The sequence below is a fragment of the Orcinus orca genome, chromosome 16 (genome assembly GCF_937001465.1).
Source record: "Orcinus orca chromosome 16, mOrcOrc1.1, whole genome shotgun sequence".
Classification (NCBI taxonomy): domain Eukaryota; kingdom Metazoa; phylum Chordata; class Mammalia; order Artiodactyla; family Delphinidae; genus Orcinus; species Orcinus orca.
Genome location: NC_064574.1, coordinates 7,413,693 through 7,427,807, shown reverse-complemented (window position 1 = coordinate 7,427,807; position 14,115 = coordinate 7,413,693). Strand labels below are relative to the sequence as shown.

Below are 14,115 nucleotides of genomic sequence, written 5' to 3'. Positions count from 1 at the left end.
AGTGAAATTTTATCATTCGCTTTTTCTCAGGTTTTGGTTGAATTAGTTTTTATCCTTGTACATTACCTCTTTGACCAAATGCTTCTTATGCCTGGAGTTGCTCCGTTTTTTTTTTATGTGGGGGGCAAAAAGCATGACACCTTTTCACTGAGCGTTAAAAAAATGTTCACACTCGAAGTGAATGCCAAGCTATTTTAAATGAAGCACTCATGAATGCATATGTGTTTCCAAATAGCAAAGGAACTGAGAAGAAAACAGCCGTACACAACTGACAAAGGAAGCTGGGTCCATTTGTGTAAAACACGGAACATGATCAAATCCCCCTAACCCCATCCTGAGAGTGGAATCACGCGGATCGGCCATTGCTGTTGGCTAAACAGGATAACTGTCCAGTCCAAACAGTGGGCTACAGAGTATAAAATACAGAAAAACTCTTGTTGTAGCACTCGGGGGGCGGGGCGGGGGGGCTAGAGGTATTTTCTGACCTGAGTATTCAGTGGAGACGCATTCCTTAAATTCCTTGGCCAATGGTAACAGCCCTCTTTCCTGGGTGGCGACGCCCTAACCAGGATGATAAAGCCCTATCCTCACTGGTGGGACAGCCATTTCCACGCCCACCAGAACCTGCTTCCAACTTAACGATCTTCAGCCTCACTGAATGCTCGGTCAGTGCACTCCCCCGCCCCCGGAAGTGGGCCCCAGGCCTGCTCTTGCTCGTTTAACTCCCTTCTCTCTGGAAGGCTAGGAAAGAAAACCACTGAATGGACAGGTCATTTTAAACCATGTTTTCCTCCTGTCCTGAAGAAAAAAAAGTAAAAATGTGAAAATAGCGACTCAGCCTGTATTAATTTCCCTGCACTTTCTTCCCTTTATTGATTGTACCTTGACACCCAAGCTGAAACACGACAACACAACAAACCAAAACAAGCAAACAACAACAAAAAAACCCACAACAACAGAAAAAAGCCAAGAGGAGAGACACAAGGTCCATTTCTCTACCCTTCACTCTCAGCCACAACAGTTATTTGTCAGATTTCCTCATCCTCCCAGGGAACTAGCAGACTGATGCCCTCTGAGGTTCCGTCAGAATTTCCAGTTCCTGGAGAGCCAGAGGGTCAAAATTTATGTTCTCAAGGTAACTCCATGGGAAATAAAGACTTCCTTAGTTCAGTACCTATGACAATATATTTTCTCATTATAAATATCACCAGTTGGACCTAAAAATTTTTGAGAAAGACTTCTGCCCTTGAATGAATTTTAAACGTACTTTCTAGTCCACTGGAAATTGCTGGCATCATGGATCCTTCCGAATATATTCTCCCATTCTCATTCCCTCTCTCTCTCTCTCTCTCTCTCTCTCTCTCTCACTCACACACACACACACACACACACACACACACACACACACACACACACACACACTTTATTAAGTTGAACAATGTCTTCTGAAGCCAAATGCCAGGTATACTTAGACAGAGACCCTATAATCCCTGGAGAAGGATCACTTCAGTCACAAAGAAAAGCAAGATGCAACTACATCTTTATTTCAGAACAAATGCTGACAAAATAAGGACTGTCACTAAGGGTTTTCTTTCTTCACAAGGCGCCACTTTCTGCGGGTGACCTACCTTCGTCTTCACACCGGTCTCTCACGTCTTTCCTGGAGGTGAGGTCTTCCTGTAGCCCTTCCTCTGCACAAAACGGCAACACTCCTTCCAGCCTTTTCTCATCACAGAGCGAGAGTCTCGTGCTTACCTGCATGAAGGTCTCGTGCTCACTGCCTTGGGCTCCCCAAGTTTAAAATAGGGAGGATAATGAGAGTACTTGGACTCCGGGGTCACTGCAAAGAAAACGCCCTGCCCCGGGATATACTGAGGTAGTAAGAACCACCTGGGGGATTTGTTACACCTGTCGGAAGCCTAGCGGGTGATTCTGAGGCAGGTGGTCTGTGGGTTTTACTTGAAGACAGAGCTTCGTAAACTGTAATGTGCCTGAGAACCATGGGGATGGGAGGGGCAGAAGATCTTGTTAAAGATATAGATTCTGACTCGGTAGGTCTGGGGTGAGTCTAAACCCCACCTGGGTTTCCAACGAGCCCCCATGATATGGACGCTACTGGTCCACAGGCCACGCTGTGTGATGGTAGGTCTCTCCATTCAAAGTGTGATACCCAGGCCAGCAACACTGACACCATCTGGGGACTTGTTAAAAATGCACACGGGGCTTCCCTGGTGGCGCAGTGGTTGAGAGTCCGCCTGCCGATGCAGGGGATGCGGGTTCGTGCCCCGGTCCAGGAAGATCCCACATGCCGCGGAGCGGGTGGGCCCGTGAGCCGTGGCCGCTGAGCCTGCACGTCCGGAGCCTGTGCTCCACAATGGGAGAGGCCACAACAGTGAGAGGCCCGCGTACCGCCAAAAAAAAATGCACACGCTCGGGTCCCATTCCAGACCTACTGCACTAGAATCTACATTTTATCAAGATTCCTCTGGTGATTCTTACACATCTTCTTAGTTTGAGAAGATGACACAGAACTTCAGGATCAAATTCACAGAGAATTTGTTTTCCGAGAAAGGTCAGAGAAGACCAAAAGCCACAAAAAAAAAAATTTTTTTTTGATTCTATGCCATTTGAAACCCAGATTAAAGGTAGGCCTGTATTAGAGGGGACGGAATAACCTATTTAGAAACCAACTTCTGAAACCCCACCTCCCTCCCTACCAAAGAAAACCACAAGAATTCAACTTGAGCTCCACAGCTCTGAATGTGAACAGCTATCACATGCTGTCACCTCTCCTTGTTTTCATTACTTCTCTCTGGTCATTAGGTCAACCAATTGGGGGACCAATGGATTACCATCGTTCTGGAGACAGATGGTTTGGATGGTAAAGGTAGATTGGTAAAGCCCAGTACCCTCAGTCAGAGGCAAAGTAGAACCACACTTTTCGACCTCTATTGCTCCTTATGAAGATTCTGGCTGTGTTTGCTGTCTAGGGAGGTCTAAAAAGGGCAGATGTAACCACTTCTATAAACTCAGTACGTGGCAAAGCATGTAACACATTGTAAGATAATTTAAGCAATGTTGGTTGAAGCTGTTTATTCTAAGAATCAAAACAGTAACTTGCTAAAAAAGTGAAAACCAAAAGAAGACATTCAGCTATCCAGGTTTCTAGAAACCAAAAAGAATGGGGAAAACAGCCTTAAGTCCAAAAAAAAACAAAGAAAAGAAAGAATTAAAACAAAATTTTAACTAGATAATCAGGCTGTTATAACAGAATCCGGGATCACCAGGAACCCCCAAAAGCACTTGGAATCGGGGAGGTCCTATGTTTAAGCTCCTTATTTCCTTCAGTTTCGTTTTCTTGGAGCAGAGAGTTTTCCTGTGATGAATGAATATTTTGACTTGGTGACTAATCACAGCTATACTGGAAGACCTGCCTGCATGTTTCCTCCCACAGAATCCTGCAACAGCTTCCTCGATGCCACAAACTGCAAAAGGGGGGCTCCCAAAATTGTTTTATTTGACAACCAACAAGGAAGTTGAGCATGGAAATCTCCACATGACACATCTATAATTATAGTTCCTTCTAAAAAGAAATGGGCCATCTTCTGTTTGTCCTTTAATGTTGAGAAAAGGGCAGAACTTTTCCCCAAAGTCTTTAGTTTGAAAATATTGGTCTTTATACACATCACCACTCATTCTTTCCCTGAGTCCTTCATGATGCTTTAGGGGAGCTTTTAAAACTTAACTTCCTAACAGTAAGTCCTTCTGAAAGGAGAGTTTCCTAAATTCATTGATCCTCTTTTGCCAAGCTCACTGGATCTGGACAAATTAAACATAGTAAAGATTTCCTATGCCAATTCAGAGTACATTCTCTAAAAATTCAGAAAGCTTTTCTTAAACTCCAAGACAAAGAAATGAGAGAAAGGTAGGAAGGACAGGAGCGAGGAAGGGAGAGAGGAAGGGTTGGTGAGAGAGAGAGAATAAATCATGTAAAACATATATTTCCAAATCCGAAAGGACAAAACAATTCAACTAACATATATTAACCTTTATTCTATAACAGAGACATAAATAATTTTATGAATTCATATGACCTATACAAAAGACAAAAGATATTGCACTAAGTTTAGCTTGGGCTATTTGGATTTCGTATTAACTAAACAGATAAATCTATACAATTTAAGGAGTTAAGGCAAAACCAGATGATACTTCAAACACAACAGGAGGTTTGAAAAATAGGTATAATTAAAAACAAGGGCATCCCATCTCCAGTTAATAAAGTGGTCATGTCTAAGGGAAAAAAAATCCCTTAGGTTCTTAAAAAGTGGTTATTATCAATCACGTTAATTAAAGTGAGAAATAAAGTGTAAGATTTCCCATGGAGGAGAGCTGTTTTGCGGAGGTTTGAGGATTGAGCACTTAGAATTCAGGTAAGCAACTTATTCCTTGTTAGATTTATGATCTACTCTTCCTATTAGAAAATATAATTTGGAAAATATGACTCTTTCACATATAGAATTAAAATACAACTATGAAGCATTTTTTTTTTAAAGGGAAGTCCTGATGCTGGCCTCATAGAGTAAATTTGCAGACAAGCCATTACCCTATTTGTAGAGAAGACACAAAGCCAGCAGTTACCCTAAGAAAACCAAAAAAACTAATTCCAAAGCAATAAAAACAAGTGAAACCAGTATATCAACACAGCACACAATTCTTTGGCAGTATCACACAAATCGTTGATTGAAGTCAGAACTTTTATACAGTTCTCTAATTCTCAGACCCAGTTGCCGGTCTTTGAAAACTAACTAAATAAAATGCCACATCTGCAACGAATTCAGTAATTCCAGGAAATTAAATTCAGAACAAACCTTGCAGACAGCTTTGAACTGTTACGCTTAAGCATAGATGGGTATCAACTGCTGTGAGTCCCGATCCAAGTACACTGAAACGCACACGCACAAAAATAACCTGTGGAGCTCAGTACTGCTTCAGACAGGCCTAGCATCCTTACAGGGAATCCATATTTACCCATGAGAAACCAAGGAAAGACATCAATCCAATGATGAGGAAATGATCTTCCAGGAAGTCAGGGGTGGGCCGCCCCTCACCCGGATGAACATCGCGAAGAAATCAAATTCTATAGGGGGAACACCAGAAAGCCAGAGAACGTGGAATACTGCCAGCCTCCAACCAAGTTACCTTTCTCCAGTTTTAGGTAAACCTTATCCTCTTTATCCAGGTAGAGCAGGACCCCATTCGTGGCAGCCTCACGTGTAACGTCTTTATCCCCGGCGAAGGCAGATATTACTGGTTTTCCATTTAACATCAGGTTAACCTACAAGGGAAAAAAAAAAAAAAACACTGAAAATCTCTCTCTAAAGTCAAAACGAATGAATAAAACAAAACAGAAACAGACTCACAGTTACAGAGAACAAACTAGGGTTACCAGTGAGGGGAGGGCAGTGGGAGAGGAAGATAGGGGTAGGGAATTAAGAAGTAAAAACCACTATGTATCAAATAAATAGGCTACAAGGATATATTGCACAGCACAGGGAAGTACAGACATTATTTTATAATAGCTTTAAATGGAATATAATCTATAAAAATCTTGACTCACTATGTTGTACACCTGAAACTAATATTGTAGATGAAAGAGAAGAAAAGAGAAAGAAAGAAAGAAAGAAAAGAAAAGAAAGGAAGGAGAAAAGAAAGAAGGAAAGAGAGAAAGAAAAAAAAGAAAGGAAGTCAAAGCATCTATGAGGGGCAGGGGGTAAAAAATAATGTCTAAAATGACCAACCTGGTAAAATAACTGATGTTCAGTAAATATACCCCTTACCTTTCAAATTAGCAGATAGTGGTGGCTAGGCTTAGTATGGTCTTACCAAGCTGATCTTTCTTAATTAAAAAAAAATTTTTTTCATTTCTCCCATAGAAATTTCCTTAAATGCTCACAAAAGAATACCATCCATGGAGAGCAACCTAGCCATGTGAAAACTGGCTTCTCTTCAGCACATAACTTAAGCCTACTATTGAATACTTTATTTACCTCTCGTATTCAGTAGCAAGTTTTTGGCAATGACGCGAGCCTGTGGCTTCCCAGTACATTAGCAAAAAGAGCCCCAGTGCCCTTTGCTCTGAGAAACCCAGGTACCGCAAGGTTCTACTAACATCCTTGCAGGTTTACTGTACCGCTGAGACATGCAGAGTGCTAAAAATCAGTTGAAATTATGGAATATGTGTGTTGTGATTTCTTCATTTTCCCTGATAAGAAATGTGTATTAAAAATAATAATCACCACTACCACTGAAGATTTTAATGATGGATAATTAGCAAAGAATAAAATCAAATTTATTCCCTTCTCTCCTTACTACAATTTTGATTATACTGTGTTAAACATTACAAAAATTTCTAAATGTTGGGGCTTGGGAAAAGCTTTTCCATGGAAGGAAATTTGTTTACTAGATATTCATTCCTTTTATGTTAAAAATAATATTGAATAAATTAAATCTGAGACCTATCAATTTATCCATGCACTAGGACATGTAAAAGTAGTAGATGAGTGTGTAATCTATCATTCACATGGACATAGTATACAATACAAACATTGAACATATGATAAAAAGTTATCCTAGAATTCCATAGACATGTATTGGTGTTACTGGGTGCTGGCATGTTAGATACTATAGGAACTAGCTTCATCATTGTCCGTGAGTGTAAATTCAAGCCCGTTCCTTAGAAAGCACAACACAAAATATATTAACTGTGAAACTGCAATTGGTAAGAATTCACCAACATCAGAGTAACTGAGGATAAACTACTTAGAGGATAAGCACAGCACATTGTTTCTTTAAAAGTATATTGAATAACTGTTCCTTCATAGATTTATTCTCAGTCGTTAACTGTAGCTCATAATTTTAACAATGACAGCAAATTTGTTTTATCTATTTAGTAGTTACTTGTAAAGCTCTGATAATCTTACTAGTTTTTTTCTTACAAATTCAGGTAATTTTTGCACATGCATTAAAAGCAATCAAGATCTTATAAAGAGATTTGTGTCACTGAATTTTTACTAAGCAATATATATTTTTTTTTTTTTTTTTTTTTTTTCACGGTACGCGGGCCTCTCACTGTTGTGGCCTCTCCCGTTGCGGAGCACAGGCTCCCAACACGCAGGCTCAGCGGCCATGGCTCACGGGCCCAGCTGCTCCGCGGCATGTGGGATCTTCCCGGACTGGGGCACGAATCCATGTCCCCTGCATCGGCAGGTGGACTCTCAACCACTGCACCACCAGGGAAGCCCACTAAGCAATATTTTTTAAGTGACGTTGTTATTAAGGTAGTAAGTTCAATTGCTTATTCTTCTATATGCTTCTTGTCACATGCCTTAATAGATGTTATTGGAAATTAAGTGTTTTAAAAATAAACTACTATAAAGATGGTTGTTTATTTTTACAATGAAACACATCTTTGGATAAATACTTAAATACATAACCCACTGCTGATAAACACTGTCGCCTGAGAGTACGGAGGGAACAGGTCGAAAGACATACCTGGATTGTTTGGCTCTGGTAGACTTTAATTACGTGAAAACTGAAACTGTAAATTCCTTTCCTTGGTGCTACAAAGACAGACTCCAGGGTGAAAAAATTACCCACATTTACTAGGATCTACAAATAAAAAGAATAAACAGCAGTCAATTATTACAATATTCTCTTCTGTAAGTAAAATAAGTTTTCCTCCTTCCTTTTCCTTTTCCTTTCTTTTTTCTTTCTTTCTTAAGAAAGAAAACTAACTTTTAAAACCATAGAAAATAAAACATTGAGTTCTATCCCTTTTTCTTTAGTGACTTGGAAAACGGATTTTATATTGGAAGGTTCTTCTGTCTTTTAAATGGTATAAGAAAAAATAAAGTAACAGCTTTGTAGTCATGCCTCAATTCCAGCAAGGCCCAATGGCTCTGGAAACATCTAGAAACACGTGAAGGCTTATAAATATTAGCTTTACCTTGAGAGTCAAATAAAAGGCTTCTGCCACATATTTACGTGCCCACCCTCTACGAGCCTTCACAGTGTCCAGAGGTGACGTGTCCAAGCCAGCCAACTGGCACCCATGGGCTCTCTGCAGTCATTCCCGGACACACCACACAGAGGTCTGGACACTCCCTCCACCGTGTGACATAATCCATGACACTGAACAGTTGGTACACAGAGTGAGCTGAATGCCCAGCCCTCCTCTGAGGCTCCGCCAAACCTCTGCTAAGCCCCACGGCCATTTGTTCCATTCCTATGCCATCCAGGCCTTAATTATAATATTTTGGCAGTGACTCAGCCTTTGCAGGCTGCCAAAGGGTAGAGACGGTGAAACAGGTGGCCTTCTTGTGCTGCTCCCAGTGTTATCCGTCATCCATTCCCTTATCAATCACCTGCTCTTTATTTAAAGTTCAAGGGGCAAAAACGAAGAGTGAAATAAAGCACTGGTTCCCAAGAAAACAACAGTGCACTCTGTATTCCGAAATGTTCGGCCTGATTCTACTGGTTATGAAATTAGCTCTGAATTTCAATAAGTGACCTCATAAGCTAAATGTCACATAGGTATGACCCTTCCTATGAAAAAGAGCAGGAGAATGTATGTGTGTGTGTGTATTGCAGGAGCGGAGGGCAGGAGATAACTAGGGTTTCTTCCATCTCTCTCCAAGAAATAAATCTATAAGTGGCATTCAAAAAAAGCAGATGTCCTTCTAAAGATGCATTTCCCCTATATCAATGGCAATCTGCTACTATCTCTTTTAAACGCTACATTCATGCTAATATTAAGCCCTTTGCATAATTCCCTAAAGACATACTATTGCCTGTGAGTAATGCACCAGAATTATAGTGATGGTCAGGTAGATGTACCAGGCTCAACCCCCAAATTAAAATGTATGTTGGTGTAGCATTTTATTCTGAGATTACACCTTTTTCCAAGTAAGCATCAGACTTCTTTCTCTGACCCAATGATCAATGGTCTTTCAACAACAAATCACAAGCTATGCAATAATTCCTAACAGAGATTTTACAAAGATTTGTTTAAGCACATTTAACATAATTTGAGGCACTTAGCAGGGACTTCCTGCATCAGATACAAGTAGCATAATTCATTAGCAATAATGGCACCGGCTGATTAGTGTTGACTACACATAAGGCTGGATGTTGACTCTACATTGTAATTAGAGCATCCAAGCACATCGAGATCTATAACTAAATGTGTCTTGTTGTCTCTAAGATGCATGGGCACCCGGAACAGAAGAACAAACCCTTCTCCTCTTCTAACTGACAGAAAGGTCACTGAAAAGAATGCACTGTACAGAGGATAGTGCAATGTCCACAGTATTTAATTAATGCATTGACACACAAACCAGGGGTCGTGCTGACTTCATTTACATCAAGACGGAAAATACTGCACCAAAACCCCAAAGGGGCTGCTTAATTCTTTTAAGATGATGGCTATTCAATAGGAAGCCCCAGAGAGGCATTCTCTGTCTTTGGCCAGCTGGAGAGTATATTACTTAGGAACAATTAAGTAAGGAATAGAAATGTCACCGCATCCCTTCCCTGGCACGTCCTGCAGCACCACTTAACCTGTGCTCTTGCCCATGCGGCACACAACTGTGAACTACACATACGACTTTGGAATTTAAAAGACTCTGGGTGCTGTTGACGTTGAGATGATACCCCTGGAGTCTGATTTCAGTTTTAAGACTCCTTGCTAAGCTGATACCCTGGGGTTTCTCATCAGCCAAACCCCAGAGCTCCAGGTTGCTAAAAAAAACAAGCCACAGCTTTCATCAGTTCCCCCCCCACCCCCTTATCCTCAGCCCCCAAGGCTGTCTTTCCCCACTAATTTGCATGTCTCTGGAAGGACCGGAGCAGGGGAAGGGAGAACGGCTCCCCAGCGCTTCCCTAGGGGAGCTCAGTGCAGCTGCCCGATTCCTTTTCCTCTCCTTCTCTCAACTTTTCTCCAAGTAGCCGAGAAGGGCTTTCCGCTGCAGCGGTACCTGCAATGTATATGGGGATGCAATGTATATGGGGATCCCGGCGGCGGAAAGGTGGGCGAGATGAGACCGGGGCCACAGCTTCCTACACTCCCCAGCCACCTGCGAGATCTCTGCAGAGATCTCTTTGGGGAGCCCCCAGAGCTCTCTTTGGGGAGACGCTTCTCCACCTGGGAGAAACAAATCATTTATACAGCATCAGAGAGAGTACTGTGCCCGAGAATGGCCTCGGCAGCACCCGCAGAGGAGTCTGAGCCAGGGGGCCAAGCCCTGGCCAAGAGATTTCGAGGTCCAGGGACCAGGATCCTGCCAGGTCCTATGGACCTGTTGCTGTTAAACTTGTGCTGAGCTCTCGACGCCTGGCTCTACACCCCCGGCCTCTTTCCCACCACCCCAGCAGCTCTTCCGGAGGCCAAGAGGGAATGGGGGGCGGGGTGGTGGCGGGAGAGATATCAGAAGTTTCAGACCAAAACCTTTGCGGAGGCGAGTGCCGAAACGATCGCCCAAATCGCAATCAGAGCAGCTCAACCCGGGTCTGAGCTGCCTGGACATCGCTCCTCCCGCCACCCGACTCCTGACACCCCGCATCCCTCGGGGTCTGACCTGATCAAAGTAAATGATGCGCGTCTTGTTGCTCATCTCTGACGGCTCGTGGTTGGTGCTCCGCACCGCCGAGAAGGCGACCTTGGAGTTAGCCGCCCGGACCGAGATCCCCAGAGGGGAGGAAGAGGAGCCCTTGGAGTCCGTGGCCGGGTTCGAGTCGCACACCACGAGGCACTTGCCTTCCAGCACGATGGGCTCCGTGTCGTTCTGCGCCCAGACGGGCAGCCCGGGCAGAGTGAGGGCCAGCAGCACAGCCGGCACCACGGACAGCGCCCGGCCCCCAGCGCCCATGGTGAGCCTCGTGGGCAGCCGGCTGGCGCTTCTGCTCACCCGCGTCGCCTCCTACCCCGGGACCCCGGAGCTCGGGAAGATGCCCGTGGCTAGATCGACAGCGCTGCGGGAACGGCGGCGGCGGCGCGCACACTTCCAATCCTGTGGTTTGAAGTCAAAGTCTCCCCTCGCGCTCTCTCGCTGGTTCTGCTACCTTTGTCCTTTAAGGAGCTCATGCAGAACCCCCTATACCCCACCCTCCTCCGCCCAAGAATCAGCCCTGCCTGGGGCCCCTGCACCCACCCTCGTTCCTAGACATCTAAAAGTCACCAAACCCTCACATTCACACCTCAAAGAGGAAAATGATAAATTCCCCAAACCCAGTCACCCCCGGGTGAACCACGAAGCAGGAAAAACGAAGGAGACTCAGAGAAGCCACGGGGACGGTGGATGCCGAGTGGTGCCCGCGTCGGTCCAGTACGTGTCTGGCTCGCGGCAGGGACGAATTACAGAAGCAGAAGGTGTTTCCCGGACTGGGAAGAACGCGAGGCTGTGTTCATGGCCAGGTCTCTAGCGACTCTCAATTTCGCTTAGCCAGAAATTCCCCAAAGCTTGGTGTCTCTCGGAAGTCGGCAGCTACGCATTGGCTAGCCGGATCCCCAGCACGGAAAGCACGAATTCGCGGGATCAGTTCTCAGATGCGGGGCGGCTCGGCCGGTGGGGTCCTCTCCTGCCTCGGCCGCACGCCCGGAGTCCCTGCGCACAACTTTGTCCTCGCGCAGCCGGGAGAGCGCGAGGCGGGCACACGCGCGCTATTTATAGGAGCGCACGTCCGGCTGGGGTTGGCTTCTAGCTCAACCCGCCGGCTCCAGGGAAAGGGGAAGAAGGAGTCCGGTGACCCCCGCTGAGCAGCTCCTGCCTGGCGCTTAACGCACCCCGGGGCAAGCGGGGCGCACAGCACTGCTGGCTGCCAAGGTCTGCGGCCACCCAGCCCCGGGGAGCGCGCAGCAGGGATACTGTACGCAGGGAGAGGCGCCCACCGCCCTGCGCCTGGGCCAGCTCCGCGCCTGCTCGCTCCCTCCTCGGTCTGGGCAGGCGGAGGGGGCTGAGGCTCCCCTCGCCCCTCCCGAGCACCGGACTCCGCCGCCGAGCGCCCTCCGAGCGGAGCGCGGCGCTGGCAGCCCCGGCTGCGAAGCTGGATGGGCGGCAGCGGCCTCGCGCGGCGCGCTGCTTGGCACCTGGGGACCCACGCCGCCGTCCCGACCGCGCCTTGCCCAGAGACTGCCTCCCCAAGCCCTGGGGCCTGGCGAGCTCCGGGAAGCCTTGGGACGGACCAAAGCCGCTGGGGGCCGCTGGGAGAAGGTGCCTCAGGCCTTCCGCTCCGCTCCGGGAAGAGGAGCCTCAAAAGCTTCAGGGTGCGCCTTCCCACCCACACCGCGAATCCACCCAGGCAAAGCCAGAAAAAGAGAGAGGAAGTTAAAGCAGCAAAAATCAGCCCTCCGGAACCTTCCCCCTAAAAAATGCCAACCCCCTCCTGAGAATACCGCACCTTTCTCCCTCTTGATGTACCCCGCCCTCCCCCCCCCCCGTGCCACCCCATTGCCACCTTGGCCTCTGATTGGCAAGGTTTATCTTCCTCTTCCGCAGCCATCACTGGGAGGGAAAGGCTTGTCTCTCTGATGGGCTGCATGAACTTGGCCAAGTCACTTACCCTTTCTGAGAGGGAGGGACTCCACTAATTAAGGTCCCATTAGCCCACTGGTTCTATGATGCTTTGGAGTCATGTCACTCCCTTCCCAAATTCCTTTTAGTGTCCCAGCTGCCAGAGGACAGGCCCCACATCTTTAATCAAAACAGCATCCCCATCAGCCATTCGGAGCTCCTAGAAATGTACTGACTAATTATTCACTGAAGGGGTGTTCACTGAGCATTGTCTCCCGATAGATGGCTTTCTAGTCCTTCCTGAAAGAAGAACAGCCTCCTTAGCATGGATTCAAGTCCCTCCACAACAGAAGCCAGACCAGCATCTCCAGGCTTGTCCCCTCATAAGGCCCTTCCAAAGGGCTGGGTGTTGAGCCATAAGCATTGCACTGCAGCTCCAATTGTTAAAATAGTAAATACTCCTACTGGTTGGTATTTCCCTAGCCCTTAGCTCCCTATAATCTTGCAACTAAAGAGTTGGTGCCTGGAGCCAAAGGGGCCTCCAGATTCTCCTCCAATGGGGCCAGTATCAGTTCTGATTTCCAGGTGCTCCTGCTGTGCTATTTGTAACAATGTTGAATGTCACTAATCTAAGCTACAACCAAAAAGAGTGAACTGGTGCCTTCTGAAAACGGCCACCATTTCCCCCACCCCAAGCCTAGGGTAGCTTTTCATCTGAACCCTTGCTGCACTTTGTAACTCTCTCCCGGCTTCTACCACAGTCTGCCTGGACAGCAGCTGAGATTTCTTCTCGTTTGATGCTGCCCTTGGAGGACAGGGGCTGGGTCTAGTTTGGTTCCCAGTTTGCGTAAGTAATTTGCCTTCCTTGTCCAAAACAGCTGTTTAGTAACTAAGACCTGGGCTGTTCAATTTCAGGCTGGAAGGAGTTTGAGAAAAAAGCTCTGTTGACTACAGAATTGTTAAATTGTCAATAAGTTGTCTTCCCTAACAACCCCAATATATTCTCTCTGTGTCCTTTTCTTCTCTAGGCATTTTTCTTCCTGCAAGAACTCAGATTTAAAGAAACTTCTTCCCTCCCTCCTCTTTTCCTCTCCAAAAGTACTCATTTCCTAGCCCCCTAATCCAGCAGAGTGACCATATCAGGGACTCAATAATTGATTGTGAAATGGCTGGCTCTCCAGATAGAATGTCAGTATCAGTCATTCACCTTATAGTATAAACTGGTTTAAATAAATCTCTCTCGGTAAAGTTTACATTCAGGCCTCCTGGGTAACTGGAGATGAAAGTCTTGGCTTCTTACTAAAAGATGTTCCCCTATTCAGGGTGTTCTAAAGATGTGGAACACCACTTTTTCTTTTGACTCCTACCGAGAGAACTTATCTGATATGGTAAAGCACAGGGTCCTGTCTCCCTTTCCCACCATGGGTGATTGAACAAGGACAGCCCCTGTATTCTAGGGCTGTCAATCCATTTGATGCCAGAGATCCGTGACTTATATGTCCTGACTCAGCCAGGTAAGGTGGGGCTGCTAGATTTTCTCTCTCTAGGA

General features: G+C 45.8%; 1 protein-coding gene across 1 annotated transcript; it reads right to left on the bottom strand.

Moving 5' to 3' along the window:
- Positions 1-4,033: 4,033 nt before the first annotated feature.
- CBLN4 (cerebellin 4 precursor) lies at positions 4,034-12,190 on the bottom strand. The gene is made up of 3 exons (XM_004282290.3): positions 10,635-12,190; positions 7,552-7,668; positions 4,034-5,335 (listed from the first exon to the last, which is right to left on the bottom strand). Exons 1-3 carry the CDS (start codon positions 10,923-10,925, stop codon positions 5,138-5,140), a joined length of 606 nt encoding a protein of 201 aa, XP_004282338.1. The 5' UTR covers positions 10,926-12,190; the 3' UTR covers positions 4,034-5,137.
- Positions 12,191-14,115: the final 1,925 nt, after the last annotated feature.